Source organism: Pristis pectinata, chromosome 7 (assembly GCF_009764475.1).
Source record: "Pristis pectinata isolate sPriPec2 chromosome 7, sPriPec2.1.pri, whole genome shotgun sequence".
NCBI classification, from domain to species: domain Eukaryota; kingdom Metazoa; phylum Chordata; class Chondrichthyes; order Rhinopristiformes; family Pristidae; genus Pristis; species Pristis pectinata.
Window position 1 is genome coordinate 46,027,137 of NC_067411.1, and position 25,611 is coordinate 46,052,747.

At 38.2% G+C, this 25,611-nt stretch overlaps 1 protein-coding gene across 1 annotated transcript in view; it reads left to right on the forward strand.

The window, feature by feature from the left end:
• LOC127572680 (choline transporter-like protein 1) overlaps nucleotides 1-25,611 on the forward strand; it is a 70,953-nt gene that overhangs the window by 21,785 nt on the left and 23,557 nt on the right. The window contains exons 2-9 of the mRNA XM_052020190.1: nucleotides 3,095-3,184; nucleotides 5,718-5,860; nucleotides 9,584-9,720; nucleotides 12,667-12,754; nucleotides 15,684-15,850; nucleotides 20,121-20,210; nucleotides 21,271-21,404; nucleotides 24,546-24,732. Coding sequence (XP_051876150.1) covers nucleotides 3,095-3,184; nucleotides 5,718-5,860; nucleotides 9,584-9,720; nucleotides 12,667-12,754; nucleotides 15,684-15,850; nucleotides 20,121-20,210; nucleotides 21,271-21,404; nucleotides 24,546-24,732 — 1,036 coding nt within the window. The remainder of the gene's footprint in view (nucleotides 1-3,094; nucleotides 3,185-5,717; nucleotides 5,861-9,583; nucleotides 9,721-12,666; nucleotides 12,755-15,683; nucleotides 15,851-20,120; nucleotides 20,211-21,270; nucleotides 21,405-24,545; nucleotides 24,733-25,611) is intronic.

Here is a 25,611-nt window from a genome sequence, read left to right on the forward strand (position 1 = left end):
AAAAATGAGGTGATGCATTTTGAGAGGCCTAATAAGGCTAGGATAGAAGCAGTGAATGATACCACATTAGGAAATACTTATGGAGGACCTTGTTGTTCATATTCAAGATAAGATATCTTTTATTAGTCACATGTACATGGAAACACACAGTGAAATGCCTCTTTTGTGTAGAGTGTTCTGGAGGCAGCCCACAAGTGTCGCCACACTTCCGGCGCCAACATCGCATGCCCACAGCTCCTGACCCATACGTCTTTGGAACGTAGGAGGAAACCGGAGCACCCAGAGGAAACCCACGCAGACACGGGGAGAACGTACAACCTCCTTACAGACAGCGGCCGGAATTGAACCCAGGTTGCTAGTGCTGCAATAGCATTGCGCTAAACCGCTACACTACTGTGCCTGCCCTAGCAGAAGCAAGGCATACACAATACTTATTTTTATTATTTGGGACATGGGATACAAGAACAGGGAGGTTATGGTACAACGTTATAAAACATTAGTTTGGTCACAGCCTGAGTACTATGTGCAGTTTTGGTCACCACACTATTGGAAGGATGTATTTGCGCTGGAGAGGGTACAGAGGAGATTCACCAGGAGTGTTGCCTGAGACGGAGCACTTCAACTATAAGGAGAATGCAATAGGCTGGATTTGTTTTCCTTGGAACAGTGAGGGCTGAGGGGTATCTGACTGAGATGTATAAAATTATGGGGGACTTCGACTAGATTGTGAAAAACTTTTCCCTTGTTATGAGTGTCTATAACCAGAAGACATAGATTTAAGAGTTTGGAGAGTTAGTGAAAATTTGAGGAAGAAAGCTTTTATGAAGAGGGTGGTTGAAACCTTTCTTGGGGGGTAGTGGAGGCTCGCACAACATTTAAGAGCTGTTTAGATAAGCGTTTGAAGACAGGCTATAGGCTGAGTGCTGCAAAATGGGATTAGTATACCTATGTACGTGATGGCCACCGCAGACACTTTGGGCTGAAGGGCCTGTTTCTGTGCTGTATGACTCTGACCATTTAGGAATCACAATGTGGTTTCCTCTACATCGGGGAAAATTAATCATCGGTTGGGTGATTTTTGGTTTGCACATCACCACTGTTCAGCACACACGAATGTAAGTCGATGACACTTGGCTCCTTACTGCCTCTAATTTCTGTCAGAAAACTTCAGAGAGCATTAAAACTGACTTAAGCTAATCCAAACCCAACTCTGCATTCTTTTAGTAAATTATTGTTTACAGGTACTAATCTGCTGTTCCATTTAGTGTACTGTACGTTTTAACTTTATGTAAAGTTTTCTTTAACCCTAGATTGTTTTGTTAACCATTCAACTTGCCCTGCTGTCACTTTGGGGTCTTTGTTCCATGTTTATTGGGGATCAATCCAGTCTGCAGTTAACTTGCAAGTTGATGAAGTTTACCCTAAACCCTCCCATTCCTCTGGTTTTGTAGAATTTCTGCCTTGGTGGGGTGTATGTTAGAGGGTGGAGATAGTCAGAGACGGTGATAATGTATGTTTACATTTTTCACACTCTGGAATGATGGTACAGCATCAGCTCATGATGTGTTGTGTTATAAGTCATGGAACATGTCAGAAAGACTAAAGAAGTAGCACATTTGACTTTGAGTCATGACATTCCATGTGACAATGAACTAGGTTAATATACTACATATCACCATTGCCATCTTAAACCAAGGCCCTAACTTACCTGTTCCATTGATTTGGGAAGGCTTTGAAGGTTTCAGTAATGGAGACTGAAGAGCAGGGAATCCTTGAGATAATGAATCTGCCTTGAAAAATGTCAAAAAGAAATTAACTGTTTGTTCACTTTGCATAGTTTGTGAGATCTTGTGTAATAGCTGTTGCTTATTGGTTTGACTATAATTTGCATAGCACCGAGGCCATTTAGGCTCCACGTGAATAACTCATCTTGTTTTGCCAGCATAATCTATTTCCTTCCTTGTGCTTATGGATATTCCCTTTATGCCTCTGCATTTTTATCTCAAACTTTCCATGTGCTGGTGAATTCTACTGAAGCTTTTTTAGTGAATTTCCAATTGTGGTTTCTGCATTACCCTTGATCTGTTCCTTTAGATGCCTTGGTTTTTTGAATGACTCTGCAATCTGAATCTATAAGGATTGAGCCTTGTTTGGAATAACTGATCAGGAAATTGGGATCTAATGAGTAGAAGACTGGATTTGTAAATGCTGTTCGTCATCCTGAGTGCAATAGTACAGAAAGTGTCACTGACCTGAAGTAAAGAAATCTAGAAATGGAAGAGTTAATTATACTTCTGTGTCCCACAATGTGACATCCTAGAACACGCGGGCAAACCAAACCACGCTTAATGACTTGACTTTTCCATAAATATCCTGAAAGAGCAACCAACTTGCACAACAAACAATAGATTCTGACTTGAAGTAGAGAAGTCAACAGGTGTGAAACTACCATTATCCCTGCACCTACCTCAATAACTAAATGGCACTTAACAATTCTAGTTGGGGTCATATCCTAGAAAATGATGACTGTAGATGGTGTACAACAAAATATTTTTCCACTTCTTTGGTGGTTAGATCTTGTCATGACTAATCGGAGGCATTTTATGCAAGATGCAATGAGGAACTATGTAACTGCAGATGTTTCCCAATGTAGGGGAGGAGATCTTTTGGGAACTGTAGCTTTTCTTTTGTGTTGCATTGTTTTCCAGAATTTTGGAGCTAGGTTTTTTGAAGATGACTACTGTTTAGAAGTATGCCCTACCATGTTAATTTTAATCCTACTTGAGCACAAGAGAAAATGTTTACTGCCTCCAGCTAGCACCCTTAGCTGAGTGAAACTACAAGCATTCCTTTTACTGAGAAAGTGCTGAAGAATAATAGGACTAAGCTATAATTAAGTTTTACATTTCTGGACCTCTCTATTTCAGATTAGCAACAGTTTTTGATCTAAAATTCACCACAGCTAAAGTCCTACAACAGAGAAGATATTAATGTGACTTCTGCCATTTAAATGATTGCAGCTTTGTTAAACTTAAATGGTTTGTGATGTTCTTCATCAAGAGAACAGTCCTGTTCAGATTGGCTTATTTTTTAGGGCTCAGTTCGACAATGGAAACCATTGGAACAGCGCAGCTGTACAGATGTCTTGTGGCTGCTGATATTCATACTGTTCTGTGTTGGTATGGTAAGTTCACCTTCATTTTTGCTGTAAGGTTTTGTTCATCAAGGTTACTATTTAGTGGGCCCATATTTTGTGCAAAGTGCTGAATATATAAGTTGCATCTGCATGTAGAGAGTTCCAGGGCTCTTAACCAGCAAAATAATTACCAGTTACTCGTTTTATAGAGGGGCAGTATTACAGACCTGAGGTTAATGTGAGAAGAGCAAGCTACAATATATTTCCCCAATTATGCAGATTGAAAAATCTAAACTGACACATGCAAGCATCCAAACCAGAAAGTATAAATTAATATCTTTAATTCAGTGTAAACACATGCAGAAAGCATTATAATGGGATGAAAAACGATGGGATTTGGACAGATTAGAGTAAAACTTAAAAAAAACCTTTTGCCCTTTTCCCAAACAATGAAATCAGACTCTGCATTTATAAAGATTTTTTTAGGACCAGGGATGGTGTCTGTCAATAATTATGACTTAATGATTTGTTGAAAATTTAAATGTTAAAACATGGAATAAATCACTGAATCTGGAAAAAATGTATCCCAGTTTCCTAATAGAAGCTAGGGAGAAAATACCACAAGCTCTGATTATCATTTTCCAGTGCACTTTGTCTACAAGAATGGTGCTGCAGAACCAGAAGGTTGCTGAAATATTCTATGAAGAGTGATAAAGTATTGGCAAGCCAGTAAGTCTAATATCAAAAGTGGGCAAATTGTTGGAAACATTAAGGTATGGTATATGAGAATTTGGAGAGGCACAGGTTAATTGAGGGCATTAAGCATAGATTTGTTAAAAAGATAGTTTGTCTGAATTGATTTTCTTCTGAGGTAATGAAGAGGTTCAATGAACAATACAGCATTAGGTATCAAGTTCTGTACTAAAATTCTCACCTGGCAGATTAAGTAAAAGTCTCTGTGATCCAAGAGAAAATAGGAAGTTGATTTAAAACTTGGTTCAGTGGGCAAGTGCACAGGGTAATAGTTGAGATTTACAGAATTGTATGTAAAGGGGTTCTGCAGGTCTCCGTATAAGCCTGGTGCTTTTTATGGCATGTGAATGATTCAACTTAACTGCAGGAACCAGAATTAAGAAATTTGCTGATCATACCAAATTTAGCAGTCTGATTGGTGATGAAGTGGAAAGTATTTGATTGCAGGAAAATATTATTGAACTGGTTAGGTGGACACAAGTGACAAATGGATTTCAGTCTAGAGAAATGAGGAAATGCGTTTGCAGAAGTCAAACCAGGCAAAATTGTAAGACTGGTCTAGAGTAGCTGAAGGATCTTGGAATGCATGTTCACAGATCCCTGAAAGTAGCAGAATGGGTAGATAAGGTGGTCAAAATGTGCATGATATGCACTTGTCTTTATTGGCTGAGGCATAAATACAGGAGTGGGGAGGTATAAAACACAAGGTCACAGCTAGAGCACGGTGTACAGTTCTGGTTGTCACATGGGAGGAATACTGTGATGGCACTCAGGTGCAGAAGATGTTTGTTGTCATGGTTGAAGATTTAGTTATGCAGAGTGTCTGAGATTACATCCACCAGGAGATGATGATAGAGACTATAGGATCCAAATAGTCTGCCAATACATGGATGAGGTGCTACTGGTTGCCAACACTGACCCTCACAGTGCTGGCCAGGGTGCAGCCTGAAGCCCCACGTTTCAGTACTGAGAGACCAAAGCACTTGCCTGCCTGCTCAACACCAGCCCTCACAGGTAGTGTCTCCACACTGAACAGAAGACAATTCTTTGCTGCAAGAGCACTGGCCGAGACCAAGGATTTGGACCAGCTCCTTGACACTGCAGCATGCAGCAGTGGGAGGTTCACTCCAGGTTGCTAGCACAGAAGTGGAGAGGTAGAGTTTGGGGCCAGTTTCTAGCATGGTAGTTTGGTAAGTAGGGGTTCACTCCAGGTTCTTGGCACAGTGGGGAGGCAGGAAATTGCTCCAGTTTCTGGCACAGCAGTGAGGAGATAATCTGTCTTCTGTACCCAAGTGCCATCACAGCATTCCTCTTATATGACAGCCAGAAGTGTATACAGTGCTCTATATAATTAAAAGATCACATCTGTGACAATTTGATTGAAGCAACTTTCCCTTTTGATTGCATCATCTCTATCCTGTTTATTTGATATAGGAATGTTTGATTTCAACCATTAACTACTTTGGAGAAAAGTTTGAGTTTTGAGTTTATTAGCAACCTGATGAATATTTTCCCTGATGTTTTCATCTGGAAAGGCCTGTTGAGGACACAGCAAGCACATTGGGTCTGGGTTGCTATTTATGTGATGATTTGTTACCTTGGTGACATTGTCATACCACAAAAGTCTGGAAGAAAGACTTGTGTTTGCATAAACGAATACTTCAGGATTTCTTTTCCAGCTTGCACCCTCTTTGAAAAGTTCATCACCGAAACTGCATTCCCGTAATACATTGGGATAGGAATTTCAGTCAGTTTTTTTAGTTCACCATAAGTTGTTATTGCTGAAGGAAAGTACTTAAAATTGAACTTGTGAAATGTTCTCTTGCAGGCTATCATTTGTGGCTTTGCAATAGCTTCTGGAGCTGCACAGAGGCTGGTATTTGGTTATGATAGTTATGGAAATATTTGTGGTCATAAGAACACACAAATCAAAGATGTTGCAATGAGTGGTCTTGATCTTACAGACAGAAAGTAAGTACATTATTGATATTTCAGAATTATGTGCAATATGTTGAATCATAGATAATGCCAGATATTTTAAGCAGGTTTTACTTTGTACCTGGGATATATTGTGTTAACATCTCATCTGGCAATGGGAATTATAGGAAGTTTCATTCTCAGGTTTTAAAAGTTGAGATGCTTGAACTGTGTAAGCTAAGTGCACCTTTGTTTCTTTCATATTATTAATTCAAAGTGACTTTCAGATGCTGCAAGCTGGTTTCTTTTTTGGAGGGAAAAAATACATTTTTAAGGTGTATCTTGGCAATGGGGTCTCCATTCCCACCTGAGGATCACTTGTGGCCTTGGCTTCAAACAGTACTTGGCCTGTCTTCAGAGGTGGGGACAAAACATGAAAAAGTCACTTTTTTGTGGGGGGGATGTGATCTTCAAGCTGTTGGGGAGATGTGGTGATTTTTTTTTGTATTTAAAACAGACAAGCTCTAAACCTTTTCATTTTCCCCCAGAAATTTCAGACTTTACAGACCAACTCCATTAGCCATGCTGGCTGCAGTCTTGGACCAAAGCAGGGGAGCACTTTTGGTATCATGTATGGAAGTTAAGAGCTTTGTTCCTTTCCATTAGAAATGCTTTGTGGTTCCAACTTTTAAATATTCCTGGTCTCTGATTGAACCTTGACGTCACATTTCAGATTCCTTCGTGTCTTTAGTAATCTCCTGTTTGGACAGTTTCCCAGCTCCCATTATTGAGTTGCAGAGCCTCATTCAGCACAATCATCTGAACTGGTCAAAATTTTTGCCCCATGTCCCACCTTGTACTTGCCAGTAGCTATTGTCTTTTCTAAACTGCTGGCTTTCAGAATTACTGTTTGGATCTTGTGCAAGGTGTGTATTAGTGTCTGCTTTTCCACAGGTGCAAGTTATTTCTCTTCCTGCTTTTGGCAATTCTTTGCCCAAATCTTTCCACCTTGCCATAATCTTTCCATTGTTCTGCTATATTCATTGTGATATCACACAATGTCAAAGCCATTATCTATGTTTTATTAATTTTTTTTATAAATGTAATTATATAATTATATATAATTTTTATTTTCCTATATCATATATATCATAAATCATGGAAATATATAAAATATATGAAAATATAAATAAAATTAATGCTTTATTAATCTCTTCTGTTGATGCCTGAGGAGGAAAGTGTGGACATTTATTCTGATCTTCTCCTCTTTCATTTAGAGTCATAGAGCAATATAACATAGATACAGGCCCTTCGACCCAACAAGTCCATGCCAACCACTGTGCCCACCCTGCTAGTCCCAATTTCCTGCGTTTGGCCCATGTCCCTCTAAGCCCTGCTCCTTCATGTACCTATCCAAGTGCTGCTTAAATGATATTATTGTACCTGCCTGTTATGAATTAGGTTACTATTGGGGAATGTCCCTTTAAGACATAGTACAGTAGTGTGTGTGTGGCGTGATTATGTCAGCAGAAGATGAGGACGTAATGACATTTTTGGAGCAGTCAGTCAGTCAAAGAGAGAGAGAGACACCAGCCTGCTGGTGTCTGTATCGATGGATGAAAAACAATAACTGTGTCTGTCACTACAATCCATGTATGAATTTTTGGAATAATCCAGTGGAGTCCACTTTGTCATTAGCCTGTAGAAGGAAACGGGTATTTGTGTGGATGACAACATCTCTGATGCCTTTCGGTGTGCAGATACTTAGGAACAAAGGAATGGAGATCATCAGTGATTGAGGTGTCATATGAGTTCCAAAGTGGAACATTTAGATTTCGTAATCACTCTCTATTTTCTCTCTACACTTCCTCTTCAGTCAACGGTGGCTTTGCAGAAGCCTTTGCTCACGTTTCACCTTATGGCTTGCTGAACTGAACTTTGAGAAATATTCCTGGACTTGGAGCTTGGGAATTTGCCACACACACACTTTGAGTTTAGTTTTTGGGGATAATGTTTAAGATCTAACATTTTTACTTCAAACATTCTAACACTTTTACTTTTATTTTTCTTATTATCGTAAGTAGTTATTAATAAAATAGTTTTAACACTTATACATGACTCGCTGTATTTCTTTTGTTGCTGGTACGTGACACTGCCTCAACCATTTCCTCTGGCAGCTCATTCCATGTACTCACTATCCTCTGTGGGGAAAAAGTTGCCCCTCAGGTTCCTTTAAAATCCTTCCCCTCCCGCCCTAAATCTATGCCCCAAGTTTTGGACCCCCCTACCCTGGGGAAATGACTGTTACCATCTGCCTTACCTATGCCTCTCATAATTTTAAACACTTCTATAAGGTTGCCCCTCATTCTCCTACATTCCACGAAATAAAGACCTAGCCTGGCCAACCTCTCCCTATAACTCAGGCTCTCTAATCCTGGCAACATCCTCGTAAATCTTTTCTGCGCTCTTTCCAGTTTAACCACAACTTTCCAATAACAGGGTAAGCAAAACTGTACACAGCGCTCCAAGGGCGGCCTTTCCAACGACTTGTTCAACTGCAGTGTAATGTCCCAGCTCCTATACTCAATGCACTGACTGATGAAGGCCCTCATGCTAAATGCCTTTTTCACCACCCTGTCTACCTGTGACACCGCTCTCTATGAATTATGCACTTGTACTCCTAGGTCCCTCTATTCCATTAGTCCCTAGTGCCCTATCATTCATTGTATAAGTCCTACGCTCGTTTGACTTTCCAAAATGCATCACCTCACACTTATCTGTATTGAAATCCATTTGCCTCTCCTCGGCCCACTTCCCTAATTGATCAAAATTCCCCTATAATCTACGATAACCTTCTTCATTATCACCAACACCTCCTAATTTTGTGTCATCTGCAAACTTACTGATCAAGCCTTGTGCATTGGCATCCAATTCATTTATATAGATAACAAATAATGAGGGTCCCAACATTGACTCCTGTTGCACACCACTAGTATGTAGCCCAAGGCCCTGGGCCCATGCCACTTTTTTCCCCCAACTGAATTGACCATTCTTGATGACCACTTGACCTTCTGGTGTAATTTGGGCCCAAAGTATTTGCCAATCTATTTGATTCTCTTTAATAACTCTACCTTTAAGTTGCGAGAAATAATTCAAAAGGAACTCCTATCTATTTTACATTCTTTATTTCTTCCCTCTCCTTTTCCCCTTCCAATTAATACTTAATGTTAAGCTGACCACTTGGCTGATGTCAAAAATTTCAAAAGCACTTCACTTTGCAGTATAATAACTTTGTCCACAAAAGTTTCAAAACAAGTGTTTTGAAAGGATCTTGGAAATCAAAATTATGCTTGAAATGTTTTAAGTTTATCAAATGTTTGTGGGATTTTCAAAATAGTTTGCCTTAATTTTTGAAGAATGACATTCTCTTTGGGTGTAGATAAGTTTGCTATGGTACTAGTTGAACTGTAAACTTTTATTTCCCCCAACTAAAATTTATTCCCCCAACATTCTTGATGACCTCTTGATCTTCTGGTGTAATTTGCGTCCAAAGTATTTGCCAAACTATTTGATTTCTTTTAATAACCCTATATTGAAGTTGCTAGAAATAATTCAAAAGGAACTCGTATCTACTTAACATTCATTATTCTGATATTCAACCTTGGTTAAAAGGAGGAATTGAAAAGAAAAAGTTGCAAATGTACTTTGTGCTTCAATGTTTCTTACTTTCTTTCATGCTTGCCCCCACACCCTCCCCCAAAAAAAAACGAAATGCAGATACGTCTTTTTCTTCGAACCATGTGATTGGGATGTGGTGCAGCTTAAAATCCGCTCAGTAGCGTTGTGTGTGACCAAGTGTCCGGATAAGGATCTTAACACACTTGAGGATGTTCGAAATTTTGCAAAAAATAATGGTAAGTCCAAAATGTTGGTAATGGGTGGGACAGGAACAAGGACAGATTAGGGGATTAGGATTTATTTTCATTTATGGTCTCATCATTGCTTTGGCATTCAAATAGCCTAGAATAAGTGGATATCAATTTAAAGTAAAATATGTATTTAAATATGACAAGGGTTGCATGACCAGGTCTTGGGCTACATACTAATTTCCAGTCTGAGTATTTACCATTTCTGGCTGTCCTGTGTTTTGTTATGTAATCTATTTCCCTCCAGCATGGCATGTTATCTCCTGTTCTGTGAACTATTTGAACAAGTATATGTGATGACGATAAAAGGGAAGCAAAGCAGGCACTATACTTCGATTTCCAGAAGGCATTTGATAAGGTTATTGTAGTAAATAAAAATGGGTGGTGTAGGAAGTTACAATGTGAATTGAAGATTGGCTAATTTACAGAAAAGACAGGAAGCATAAGTGGTAGGGAAAGATGTAACAAATATACCACAGGATTTGGTGCTGGGACCTCAGCTTTTTACAAGTTATATAGATGTCTTGCATGAAGACACCAAAAGTAAGGCTGCTAAATTAGCATATTATCTAAATATTTGAGAGATTCCATAGTTCGGAGATGCAAAGGGGTCTGAGTGTTCTGTTGCATGATTTGACAAAGGCTAATAATAGGTACAGCAAATAATTGGGATGTCATAGTTTATTACAAAATGAATTGAATGCAACGGTATGAAATTTATACTTTGGTTATATGGGCAATGGTGAGACCACATCTGGAGTACTCTATTGATAAACGTGTTGGAAGCAGTTCTTTGAAGGTTTATGGGATGAATGCCTGGAATTGATGGGTTGTGTTATGAGCAAAAGTTGGATAAGCTAGGCTTGTATGCAAGAGTTTAAAAGAATGAGAGGGGGCTTGGTTGAAAGATGTGGATCTTGGGGATCTTGACAGGATGGATGTGATGTTTCTTAAAATGGAGTTGTTGTTTAAAAATAAGGAGTCACTAATTTAAGATTTAAAGTGAGGTACCTTTTCTTGTCTTGGGTCTTGAGTCTTTGTAACTCTTCCTCCTAGAATGCTGAAAGCAGAATCTTTGAATACTTTAAAGGCAGATGTAAATATTCATGAATAACAATGATTTATATAGTCACTGACCTGCAAATAATTACGTTAATTTTTCTTCCCAGTGTATTTTTCTAGATGCTGTTGTCCCTGCAATCTCTCCAAACCATGTTTTCATGATCTGATGTACCCAAGTTTCAATTTTTACATTAAATGCTTGATTTCACAAGCTACATTCCTTGAAGATTTTCTTAGTTTGAAAATGTGCTTAATACACAACATAAAAATAGGAGCAATAATAGGCCACATGCTACATGAGCCAATTCCACCATTCATTAAAATCATTGCCACTCAGATCTTTGCTTTGACTTCTGTTTTCTGCCTGTAGCCTGGACTAAATTTTTCCTGGGGCAACAATGGCTAACACAAGGGTGATTGGAGGAAAGTATAAGGGGGATGTCAGGGGTAAGTTTTTTTTTTCCCCCACAGAGAGTGGTGGGTGTATGGAACGCACTGTTGGCAGAGGTTGTGGGGGCAGATACATTAGGGACATTTAAGGGACTCTTAGATAGACACATGAATGATAGACAAATGGGAGGGCTATGTGGGAGAGAAGGGTTAGGTAGATCTTACAGCAGAATAAAATGTCAGCACAACATCGTGGGCCGAAGGGCCTGTACTGTGCTGTAATGTTCTATGTCTAATAAGCAAGGGGGTGAGAGATTCTGGGTAGTTGTAATGCAGAGATGAGTTTGTAGTCAGATTAGCCGTGGTCATTGTTAAATGGCAGACCAGGCTCAAAGGGCTAAGTGGTCTACCCTTGCTCCAATTTGTATATGATTCTTTACCTGAACTATTAACTTTGCAGAAGCTTTGATTTTCCAATAATCTAAATATATAATAGTTAGTTCCTACTAAGATGTTCTAATTATATCACTTGATCAATTGATTGCTCAACTACTTGCCTTGCATTCCTGAAAATTAAAGGAATCAAGAGTTATGTTGTTAGTTTAGGAAATGGCACTGAGGTAAAAGATCAGTATTAAATTTATGACTGAGGAGTGAATGCTTTACTCATATGTCATAATATCTTCTGTTGTCAGTTCTGATCTTGATAAACTTGCAGATTTTCGGTGAGGTGCTTCCTTATTTTGCCTCATTCTTTATATAATTTTTCAAAGGAGCATTCATTTCTCTTTTAATCACCTCTGTCTTTTCTCATTTTACTTTCGCATGGTTTTCATACATTCCTTTGCCTATTATCTGTCTTGGCTCTTTTTAAAACAATGTTTAAGGTTTGCATGGATGCAGTGAGCTATCTGGCTATAGGTGCAAGCAGTGCTTTAATGCTGTGTACTGAAAGAGAAGCTAAGACTGAGGAGATGGTATACAAAGTTGTAACCAGAGTGAAGCAAGGTAATAACCAGCAATGAGGGAGTATGGAAAAGTGTGAATCTCAGAACAGTGATGGATGATGGTCTTGGAACACAGTGGAATTAGATCTGGAGGTTCCTTGGGCTGTGATAGTGATGTGATAGAATTATTGATGCTTGGCAATGCTCTGGAGAAAATCTGAAAACCAAGAGAAATTGGAACAAAGGGGTATTGGGTGTATGTATCGTAAATGTTGAGATGTCTATTATTTAGATGATTTAGCATAATGCAGTATTGGTCAGGCATGATGCAGTACCATGTAATGTTTGTCCTGAACGTATTGGTTTTTCTACTTTGCAGTATTCTTCAGCTGAAACAAGTTCAAATGCTACCTTTGTGTCTGAAGCCTGTATCCTTAATATTTTTCCTTAAGATTTTAATATTGATTTGTCAAATCAGCTTGAACTTGGGTCAAAGTTTTTTTTATTAGAAAACAGTGTTTTGTTTTTGTTACAGGATCTCGCCTTTGTATGTACGATCTGGATCTCAATCAGTATACATCAAAAAACTTGAAGTACTGCCCTAAACTTCCTGTTAAATCAAGGTGAGAAAATTCAGAGTAATCTGGAGAAAATTTGTGTTATGGTCACTATGGGGCTTTTCAACAAGCTGTGAATTGTGTATTTAGTGGTGCTTTATATTCAGTATAAAGTTCTTAATTCGAGCAATTATATTTCATATGTCATAGAGCCATAGAGTCGTACAGCACCGAAACTGGCCCTTCAGCTCACCATGTCCATGCCGACCCTTTTGCCAATCTATGCCAATCCCACTTGCCTACGTTAGGACCACATCCTTCTATGCCTTGCCTTTTCAATGCCTGGCCTGAGTTGTAAATGGTTTTCTTTATAATAGTTGAAATATCTGGATATATCTTGGGTTCTCCTGTTTTGTTAAGGTATTAATGCTTAGTTTTTATGATTCTGTTATTTTTCTCTTCTCTGAACAGGGTTATTGCTGCTGCTAAATGTAGATTACCTTGGTCTAGAAATTTGATAGCCTACTTTAAGACACACATGATAAAACTGTTGCCTGAGCATATAATATGTTGGGGGTGAGATTAGCTGCCTTGCACGTGTTGTTTTGCTATATTATCACAGCCACTCCTTCTGGACCAGTGCCAGGGCTTTGTGTGTGTGTTTTCCAATCTCCCGCTTGATGTTTAATTGCTGCGATTTTATTCTTTGAAAAGAAAATTGATATTTTTAAGCTCTGTACTTTTTCCATCCTTGTATGATCTTGGTTGGGAACAGTTCTATACACAATCTCAAAAAACCACTCTTGCTTTTCTTCAGTTTTCAATATGATGTTTGACTGTTGGTGAGCATTACTCTATTGTATACTTAAGTGTGTTCATCAATTCGATGACTTTCCATCCTTGTTACAACTTCAATTTTCCAGTTACTCTTAGTTTGCTGAATTGAAGTCAATTGAATCAAATTGTGCTATTGGCAAAGGATAGCTGTCATAAGTAAACTGATTCTTCTGTAAAAAGAAACATGCATCCTTTAGTATGTAGTAAGTGAAATAAGATGCCAGAGGACCTCCAGTTTCCTCTTAATTGATTCCTGGGATGTCATTTAATTTGTCTGAGGAGAGATTAAGCAGAATGGATCTACTTTCATCAGAAAGGAGTGATCACATTCAAACATACAAAGTTCTTTTGGGATCTTGGCAGGCTAGATGCAGAGTTGATATTCCTCCTGGCTGAGCTGTCAAAGTAATGGTAGACTATTCGGAATAGATGAGAAGGCATTTGCTCACCAAGAGAGTAATGAATCTCTTAATCTGTGAAGGCTCAGTCAGTGAGTATATTCAAAACAGATTTGTAGGTTTTTGGATACAAGAGGAGTACAGTGTTAGTGCAGGGAAGTGGTTCTGAGGTCAAAGAGCAGCTATGATCTTACAGAATGGCAGAGTAGACATGAGAGGCCTACTCCTGCTATTTATGCTTGTTTGTTCTGCGACTGCAAGGTTCCCATCATATTAAATATAGTAAATGCAATACAAAAGGACTAAATGTTTGGTCTCAGGTTTATTGCATGTTAGTTAAATACCATGTGGGAATAGTGTAGTAGCACAATGCTCAATTATGAAGGATTTTGTTATAAAAGCAGGCAACTGGGAATTTTGTAATTAGCAAGCTAAATTTTGAGTGGCTTTTTGAATCTCTATTAGCTGCTTCGTGTGGTGTTAGCATTATGAAACAAGGATCCTGGGATTGAGCTGCTCTATCATTTGGATAATGTAAACTGATTATGTTCACTTCAGTGGTGGTGACTGTTATCATTTTTAATATTTCATCAAAGGTATTAATAATATATTAACATGTTTTGGTACTGTATACAACCTGGCTCCTTTAGAACATTTTTGGCACTTCTTTTACTTGGCATTCTAATGGCTTCTGTCTACCACCTTGCCATAATAAATCTGTGTGAAGTAGAACAGAAAACTTATCCTGATTAAGTCATAAGTTTTCCAAAATTATATTGAATCTTAATGTGGTTTCAGGCAGTACCAAAATATTGCAAAGCTTCTAGTATGTGGGGAGGTACAGTGGCAAGTTGCAAATCAGCTGTCTGAATCTATCAATATGATGTTGAGTCTTGTTCGTTGGGATCCAACTAAAGAAGAAACACCATTATTATTTCAATAACATTGTTTTTGCTTCTGTTGGAAAGGGCTCATGGCCATTGAACGTTGTAGCAGTCACTTAATGAATTTAATCTATAAAAATGGGATATTTTGAGTTGTTTTCTGCTTTGCCTTTTTAACATTGCATTAGCAATGTCCGTGCATGCAAACTGCTTCCCTTCTGAGCTTTGGCAGTAGCTCAGTTGCTCTAAAAACTAAATAATGATACGCAGGTAGGCACATTGGTGTTGAATCAAAGCATGGTTCCTTAGTGGATCTTCTCTAACTCTAGTAGTGGAGAAAAGAGAAGATGAGGGATTTTGTTTTTTTGAGGTGAGGGCAGGGTACAAAACTGTTTCGGGACCATGTTCTCTGTTAACTTGTTCTGGAAGTACACCAATTGCAAATAAAACCTGCAATGCAGAGTGCCTGCATTTGGCTTCTAATGAACCTGTAGGATAAATAAGTGAATTGAATAGAGGTGTGAAAATAAAACAAATTTGTGAAACAATGTAGCCAAGAGTGGACGTGAAAATGTAATATCTTATTTTATAGATTTTAATGTGTTTTTGACAGATTTATAAGCTGTTTTTAAAATGTTCTTATATTCTACTATCTCCCTGTGCAATAAAAGCACAATTTAATAAACTTTGAATTGGCTAGTTTACTTTGCATAATGCATTATTAATGTGAAATGTGTAGGCACAGTTGATAGTCAATTTGGTTTGACATTTGGAAATTAATATATTAAAAATATAATCATAGTTATCATTGTTGTCATCTCCATTATTGATATTAATTTGACATTCCATTTTTCCTGTCTTTTTGTTTTACACTAGTAAACCTATACCATTCTTCCATCGTTGTGTCCCAGTGGATAGTGGCTGCAAAATCAATTTTAAGGCCCTGGCCACCTTCGTCAGTTACAATAGTGTCTTGCAGAGAGTGATTACTGGAGTAATGACCAGCAAAGAAATTATAGTGGGACTTTGCTTAATGTCACTAGGTAATGATTCTTGAATCTATACATTTTCTTAAAGGTTAAACGTTATGAAGTAGGTGGTGTTATGTTATTGAGTAATGTAATTTGAGCATGTGCTTTGGTATGTTTAACAAATTATTTTGCCCGTGGATAATGCACAATCTTCTTTATTTCTTGAAAAAGCAAACTAGATATTTAAAAAGTCTTAAATAATGGGAAATTTTGAGTCGCCACTGACATTTTGTTTTCATGTATTCTCTCTTTAGATCTCCAATTCAAAAGCCACTTTCTTTGGTTTTTGTTTGTTCACCACAAATGATTTTGTGTTCCCTGTTACACTTAAATTGGAAATGTAGAATCTGCAAATATTTTGATATGTTGTAGAAAAGTCTATTTCAGTCCTATTTGATGAGTAGGCGTAGAGTAGGATGGTTCAGCGTGATGTTAAAATCCTTTAGAACTGTGCAGAAAGAATCAAGAGTGGATTTGTTACTTTCGAGGCTGCATTTCCATTTATTTAACTAGTATGAAGGGGTTGTTGTTAATGCTGATTTGCATTATTAGAATTAGTGTTAGAGAAAGATAGGATAGAGGAGTTTTGTTAAACAATGACTGCTTGCATTTATAAAGTGCCTTTTGTAACCTCATTGTCTCATAGTAATCAACATCTAATAAATTTGAACTGGTCATGTTGGGAATATTGCTGTCAATTTTAACTTCCACAAGTAGTGTGATAATGATCATACAGTCTGTTTTGATTAAGGCCAGAATACCAGAGAGAGCTCTCCTTCCTTTGTTTTCAATGAATGCCAGTTTTATTTGTACTTTGGAGGACTAGTTGAAATTAAAGCATGTTCATGTATAACATTGCAGCACACTAATTAAAACTAGGAAATTATAGATTGAGATTAAAGATTTTGTTGTAAGAGAAAGATAGAGCCCCTCTAAATGTACTTGGGTCAAGCTTTCCCATTTGGTTTTCCATTGCCCCTGCATTTGCTTAAGTGCCTCAGAATATGCATCTTTTTGATGGCCCACTTATTATACTTCATGCATATTACAAATGTTTCCTACTTTCATATTTATTTTCTCTTATTCTGAAAGGAATGAGCTTCTGCCAGAGCCAAACTCTCAAGGATCAAACTTCATTTATTGACTTCGCAAGAAGTGTTGAACTCGCACTAGAGTTCGCGGCAGTCCTTTGGTCTCCCAACTCTTCTATTAAATAACTATTAATGTCACAAGCCAGCTCACAGTTAGGAGGCAGAATAAGTGATTTTGAATAATTTCTAGCACTGGACGGCTAAAGATTGAATTTAACCTCAACAGGATGGATGGGAGACAGTTCAATGAAATTCAATCACCCTCTCGCTGTTCCTGGATTTGGGAATATGGAGAGGTTGGTTGATATATGGTTGTTGTTGTTCTGATAATTATGCCGCTTGGGAGTTCAGTCTTCAGAAACAGTGGTTGAACTGATAATTTAGGGAAAGCTTTGGTGCTAGAACCCAAGACCATCGGTTGTCAGTCTTGTACCTGAAAACAAGGGGGATAAATGTGGGTTACCCTCAGGATGTTGTGGTACTGTGGAGGCCTGAAGGGTCTTGCAATTTGGGATTATTAAAGGTCTATGCATAAAATAGAAATTATATAGTTGTCTTGAGGCAAATGAACAATGCAAATCTCTATTTTGTTTAAGACTGTGCTTGTACTTATTTTACTTGCATTTATGAATTAGATTGTACCATATTTCATAGTGCTGTTTGGCCAAGGGATCGTGGGTCTGTTTCTGAAGATCCACGGATATCTAAAGAAGGTTAACAGATATGGTGTTGCTTAGTTCCTCTTTTTTTCGACCCATACAATCACTGCCAAGCTGCATCACTTAGTTTCTGACTGGGTGGAAGCATTGCTGTTCCTTGCTTTCACGCTTGTTTCCACCTGCCTAGGAGGAAATCTATCCTATAGGATGCAGGCTGTCAAGGGATCCAAGAGGCTCAGTGCAGTGTAGCACCAGCTCTTTGATTGGAAGTGGTGGCTGCTCTCCCATTATGGCCTTTTCAGGTGGTGACCTCAGGTTTATTGGTTATAAAATCTGTCATTGAATGTGACATTGAATATGACTTAAACTAAAAATGCAATTTAGTATTTTTGTTCTTAAAAAAAAATATTGCATACTTAAGATCAAACATATTTAAACTGGCTGACTTGGATCAGGTAAAGAGGGTTACATTGTTCTGGCCATAGTCATTTGTTCCCAATGATTTCAGTGGGGTTGTGCCATTGGACTCCTGGCACAGGGCAAGTTTCCTTAGGCCAGCGTTTAACTAGAGTGGAAGGTTGCACTTCAACCAATGTTTGGGATCATGAGCAGTCATTCAGTTAAATACTTAAAAGCTAAGATTTAAGCAGATTTGCCTTTTAAGTGGGATTTTGGGTCCACTGTCTTGTTTGGCTTCCACTTCCAAAAAACGTGTGCAGTTCCAGTTGTGCCTTGTTTGGTGCAAATCTAAATGAAAGTTCTGAGAATGTGGAGTCATGAGTACAGAAGTATAACAGCTTACCTTGGATACCATTCAGGTGAACAAATTAAATCACTCCTAAAATTATACATTTGTGCACAATATTTTCTGCAACTCTGATTTGTCATGCAAAAATAGCTTCAAACAAATTAAACACTAAAAATTAACTATATGAAAATCTGATTTGGATTTGCACTCAAGTCTTGTTCCTTTAAGTATTTTAGTTTTACAATTTTCTGGTCAACCTTTTTGCATTTGTACAGTGAGTGTAATCAAAGTCATTCAGCTGTCAGAGGCTGTGGGAATCTCAATCTTGATGGAACTATGGGAATAGAAATTTATCTTGTAACTGTACCCAGAGAAACATTGTATTGAATTGCTTGACATAAATGTAACTTTTGCAAGGAACGGAAGCTCAGGGATTACATTGCGTAATACCAGTATGAATAGATTGTTGTATAATGAGGCAGATCTTCGAAGCCATGTCAGCAGTGACGGGTATGACAAGCTTAACAAGATTTTCATTTTAGAAGCTCAACACTCTAGGCAACTTCAGTTCCAGTTCTGATTCACTGCACGCCACATCTGATGCTGAGCTGGAATGTAGAGCTCTTCATAAAGCACAGTTTTCCAGCTCGTATTTTCCTTTCCCCCTCATTCATCAATCCTAGCAGTGCTGACTAGAGATCAAAGGCAACACCTGGAAGGGAGGGAAGTACCTTGGTCCCTTGTTTCATTTGAATGGAATGTTCTCCAGTTAATATTCTGTAAACTTTGTGCTGGAGAATTGGGACTCCTGACATCTCACTGAAACACTTCAACTTATTCAGTGACAGTGTGTTTAATGTTACTCACAAGAAAAGTCATTAAGTATTGTTAATGTCTGCCTTAAAAATTTGAGATTGCTTGAAAGGTAGATGTTCTGTATCCAGTCAAAAATATTCCCAAGCATGTGTGTATCTGATGTGCATTTGTCAAAGTATTCTCAGTAAAAAAAAATTACATGAAGAAATGAAAAGAAGCTCTTACTCATCAGGGTTGGATGATTTGCCAGTTGAGGGATACTGTTCACTCGCCATTCGTTTTTTTTCTCTCTCGTTGCTTCATTATCAGGATTGCTATCCATTGTATTGAAAACCTGAAACCTGTGATGACATCAGCACCTTCAACTGAATGCTGAACATTTTTTATAACATTTTTTAGCACTGAATATTTTCATAGTGAAGTTGATGGTGAATGCCTGTACAATAATGTAGAATATTTGCACTATAAGTAAGAGGCTCCAACTATGATATGCAGTTGAGATTTGTTGTAAAACAGTTCTTTGAAATTATAGTGCTTGCTACGGTTGGTTTCAGCACTCAGGGAACATGACAGAATGGGATGAAATAGGGAAACATTGATAGAGAAAGAAAGGCAGAGAGAGTATCAGGCAAACAGTAGAAGAATAACAGAGGAAATGGGAGACCATTTTAAAAAAAGGAGGACTGATTTACACCTGAATCTTTGTACAATTGTTTAATAAGGTAAGTGGACCTTATCTGAAAGGGACCTATAATCAATAATTAGGCATATCCATTTTGCTTGTCCCTGAAATGCTTTATCGTTTGAGTCAGTAAATACAGCTGAACAGCTTTCACTGCCAATTCTTGTTTCATTGTTTGTTCTAGAATTTATGAGTACGTAGCTATACAAGTTCTTTGCAATCTGCTCATCAATGTTGCTGTTCCATCGTAGTTCAATTCTTTAGTGTTTGTATTCATGTTTTTCAGTTTTGTCGATGTTGTTAATGGTTATAATCAGATACATCTCCAAAGTGCTAGTTTGGATCCTTGCAATTCTCACAATCATTGGTTCAATTGGTAAGTTGATTTCAGTAAGTAACTAAAAATATTCATTTAATCTGTTCTGAATATTTGATTTCTGTATATTTGTATTTTCAATTAACCATTTTGAGGGATCATTCCGATACATGATTCTTTATATCTTATTGTTACTGGAAAGAACTCACACAGAAGTTGAAGATAAAAACTGATATATCTCTTATTGTGGTGTCAGGGTATGCCATAGTTCTAATTTAAGGCACAAATTTCATCTTCATTATCCTTTACCTTGGTGTACTACTTCTTTAACAGGGTCGTTCATGCCATCCTCTTTCATCTCCCAGATATTTGTCAACATTGACTTTGCTTTCTGCTTCCTCTCGTCAACTTCTGGAATATATTTTTGGCCATTTCCCAGCTTAATGTTATACCATATGTGATTTCAGTCAAAGATGGGGTTATAATATAGTGATGACACCTAGCTTTACTTCAACACTATCCACCTCAACTCATCCATTGCATCCTCATTTAAAAGAACTTATTGAGCTACAATGTCTTCCCATCAAACATTGGAATAATAAAAGCCATCATTTTCAGTTTCCACTCAAAGCACTCTTGTGCCATAAGCTCCACCACCTTCATCAAGCCACTTGTCTCAGGTTAAAGCAGACCACCCAAAATCTCTGCATATAAATTGACTTCATGCAAAGCTTTAAAATCAGTACCTCTATCAGAAAAACTGTTTAACTTTAATCTCTAACCTGGGCCATGCCAACTCCTGACTCAATTCCAATATTGTCTTGGTCAATTCTCCCTTTTTGACACCGTCAACAAGCTCATCCAAGAATATTACATAAATTGAACACAACCCAATTCACACATTAATCATTTGTTCACTGACACTAAATATCGTTCTAATCTAGAATGCTATTGGATTTGAAGTTCTTGCGCTTGTTTTGAAATTCATCCACGGTCCTGGTCTCAGCTCAGTAACCTTTCAAACCCTTTTTAAACTGTTATTCTTTTTAAATAAAGCTGCTGATGTTAACTCCAACACTTCTCCACCCCCACCCCTCCATGTCCCCACCTCTCGTTTCAGGTGGTACAGCTGTCCTTTGGTATTTGTATGTCGATCATAAAAAGGCACTCAAACTGGAGTCGGGTCAAGATGATGTGGCAGCAGATAATGTTAAAGCCTTATTGGTGTATGCCATTGCTGCAACAGTAATCACTGTGAGTTTTTCATTTAATTGTGACTGATTTAGAAGAAATACTAGAATGACTTCAGAATTGAGAGTCTTTACCTAGGAGGAAAGATGGAATGGATTACTTTGGAAAAGACGAGTCTGATGTATAACCTCCCAGAGATTCACTAAGCTATGAAAAGGTTGGATAGACTAAATATGGAGAATATTTTTTCACTTTTGGGCAAGGCTAGAATTACCAAATCCCATAACTTATTAATGAGAAACTTGTTTACCCAGACAGTACTAAGAATATGGAAATTGTGATGATGTGGAGTAGTTAAATTGGATGGATGCTTTGAATCCAGGTAAGCACATAAGATATATAGACAAATATCGGCTTGAATAAAGCGAGATGTTAAGAGGTTTATGTAAAGCACTAATGTTGACATGAGCCTGTTAGTCATTTTTTTTTGGAAATGTGAAATGTCCTTTAATGCTCTTTAGCTAACAGTCAGGGGGTTTGGCCTGAAACTAATTATCTGAACCTATCTATGTCATTCAACCACAGAATTGCCTTGCTTCACAAATGGTATTGTTTGTCTTTTTCATTTGTGTTTATCATTTTAACTCCCAGTCCAGAAAAGAGCTTTCTGGCCAGAGTAAATGGAGCATTTATCGAACTCAGTACTTCGGAATCAAAGCTGTTTTATTTACAGAAATATTTATAGATAGCGACCCGGGTTCAATTCCACCCACTGTCTGTAAGGAGTTTGTAGGTTCTTCCTGTGACTGTGTGGGTTTCCCCCGGGTGTTCTGGTTTCCTCCCACATTCCAAAGATGTACAGATTAGGAAGTTGTGGCCATCCTATGTTTGGGCTGCCCCAGAACACTTTACGCAAAGATGCATATCACTGTGTTTCGATGTACACGTGACTAATAAAGATCTTAATAATAACTTTGGCAAAAGGAACTTTAATTCATTATTAACATGTGCTGCCGGCATATTTACTGCCCTTTGCCGCAATACTTAAGTGATCTCAGATTTTGGTTTATTGCAATCACCAAACCTGATTGTGTCATCAGCATAATGAGCTGGATCATGTTGATTGTTGCGTGGAACTACCGTATCCAGGTATTGAGCCTTGAGTTCCATGCATGCTTGTGACAAGCAGAAGTCCAGAACTGGTTGACAGATTCGGATAACTGAATCTGCTAGTTCAGTGCTCCCATTAATTTCCACGTGGACTCTCGCTGTGGCACTCACCACTCTGAAATGGCACTGATTTTGCTAGGGGTTGTCAGGCAAAGATTTAGAAGGTAAAGGAGGAAGTAGGTTGCTGTCAAAATTAATCTTGATTTATCATAAAAAAGCATAAATAACTAATTTTATTAGTGTTGATTTTTACTTGGCTTTGATTAAACATTTCTATTAGTGACATATAAAAGCAGCAAAAATGACAAATGGCTTTGGTAACTGTCAAAGTCCTACCTGGTTGCAAGGGCTACTTTAAGGGTGGGATTTCCTCAGAATCCTGGAGCTGAATGGCTTTCCAGATTACGTTATCAGATTCCAAGATGAGAGGAGGGGAGATGGGATTCTCCACATCCATCCGTAATAGGTACAGGAGTGGGTAGACTGTGGGCACCAGGATTGGTATGATGTAATCTAGCACAATGCATCTTCCAAGTGCGTTCCTCATGTTAGAAATCTCTCCATTTGAGATACTACAGGGTTGCATTTTTCTGTTGCATTTTTCTATGGCATAATTGTGAATAATCATGGATGAATATTCCATATGTTGCCATCTATAACATTGCTCGATCATTTGTTGGTTACAGAGAGTAGACTGTGAGGGACTTGTCAGCAATATCAATAATATTGAAGTAAATCCTGAGCATAGAGGGGGGTTGCAAAGGAATAGATTCATGTGGGATAGGAAAGCTAGATGGGTGGGAACCTCCAGGGAGTTGCTGTAAATGAGTCTAGAGCAAAAACAAACTGCTGGAGGAGCTCAGCGGGTCAGGGAGCACCTGTGGAGGCAGAGGGATAGTTGACGTTTTCAGTCAAGACCCTGCATCAGGATGACCAAAATGTCAACCATCTCTCTGCCTCCACAGATGGTGCTGACCTGCTCAGTTCCTCCAGCAGTTTGTTTTTTTTGCTCCAGTTTCCAGGATCTGCAGTCTTTTCTGTCGCTAATTGAGTCTGGAGGTAACTCAGTAGCTGTGGAGTGAACTGATCCATAGCTGGAAAGAAATCAACTTGGACACCATTGTTATGTGGTTTAATGCAAAATGGGTTATGAATTAATGCAATGTCCGGTTTACTCTTGGGAAGCTATCAAGAAGGGAGTGGGGGTATTGAGCTTTAAACAAGTAGGTTGGCTGCTTCTGTGTTTTGACAAAGTCTATCTTTAATACTGGTGAAGCAGATGGTTGGCATTGGGTTGCTGGTGCTGATAACAGAATCATGTTTGTTATCACACTTCCCACGGCCATCAGTGACAGTGTAACAAAGGGAGAATGGTGGAGGTCACAAAACTTTTGTGCTGGGCATTAGGAGCCACCTTTTCAGGGAATGTGTTTTGCTGGACCACCGTGCTGGATGCAGTAGAATGCAAACCTTCAGCAGCAGAAAAACATTCCTTCCAGTGACTGCCATCTTTTTCCTTATAATAGCAGATATGACTTGCCACACATTCTCATGTGCAATCACCTCGTAAGTCCCATCAAGATGCCTTGTGTGAAACTGGTTTTGACATCAGTGCAACAACCAACCTTCTTTTGTAACCAATAAGCTGTAGATTCCCTGCATTGATTTTTAGTGTTGTGGCAAGTCCCTTTAGTTTCTGGTAAGTAATTAACATAATTTCTCCTTTCTTCTGCCCCCAAACATCTTGGACTAATCCTCAGTTGGTGGACAGAGGGGCTTTAAAGTCCCTCCAAGTCTTTGGAGGCTTGCAAGTCCAGTATAGGCCTTGGGTCATTATAGCTTTCATCCTGCCCTGGAAGTCTGTCCAAATTCTTGCATCCATTGCAAAGTTTAAACAATATTGCAGGATAGTGTCTCACCTTTCAGAATACTGATAAATTGCACCTCAGTGTAATGCTGCTCTTCCACTGTTGTTCATGCTAACAGAAGTATGGATGATGAAAGGAAACTAATATATAATCTATTATTTTTTAGGTCATTTTACTGTTGTTGATGCTAATAATGAGGAAGCGTGTGGCCCTCACAATTGCCTTGTTCCATGTGGCAGGAAAAGTGTTCACTCACATTCCACTTCTCATCTTTCAATCACTCTGGACCTTTATTGCCTTGGCATTTTTCTGGGTCTATTGGATTGCAGTGCTCCTATTATTGGCCACGGCAGGTAGGGTTATACCTATTCAGAATTTATTTCTGTATCCTTAATTTGACATACTTTGGTTATTTTCATCAATTCTACCCATTCCTGTGTAGAGCATCAGAGAACCTTTGCACACATTAAACATATTCTAAATATGTCTTTGTATTTACTCCTAGTAGAAATGAAGGGATTTCTGTTTGTAAAAAAAAGTATTTAAAGATCATGGTTAAGAAATTGTGAATAATAATTGTGCATTTTTGTTACATAGGGAGAGTGAATGTCCCGAATAATGAAACTTGTATGACAAAAATTACTTGCACAGTTAAGAAGACTTGTGTACAGTGGATATGATTTTACATCAATCTTTCGTCCTTTGAGATAACTAACTTCACATTATACTGTTGGATTTTTTTCGCCATGCAGCTGTATGGAGAGAAAAGAATATAGGAAAGCCTGAGCCTTTTGCATGCTTAATGGGTGGCTAATAATTGAATTCTGTAGCCTGGGAAATAGTTATTCTGATGCTCCACTTGTTTCCAAGCCTCCAATATGCACTGATTTCAAGCCATAACTAGTAAGTTGGAGTGAATGTGTAAAGCACAAGATAGAACCTTGTCCTCCAAGCACAAAAATCAGACAGCATCCTACTGTTTGCAGCAGTCAAGATGGACAAAATTGAATGTACTTCCACTCTTTCATGACGCAGTTTAGAGGATGAAAGCTATTTTTGATCAAGTTGGTACTGCAGTAGATTGAGTTAACTTGCTGAAAACTCTACTTTCCTCAGCCTAACTCTGCGCGAAACATAAATGGTTTACTTGCATGCTATTTGTCATCCAATAGATTTAAATAATTATTTTTTAAAATAGGCATTATTTATTTTCTGATATGTGGATGGAATTT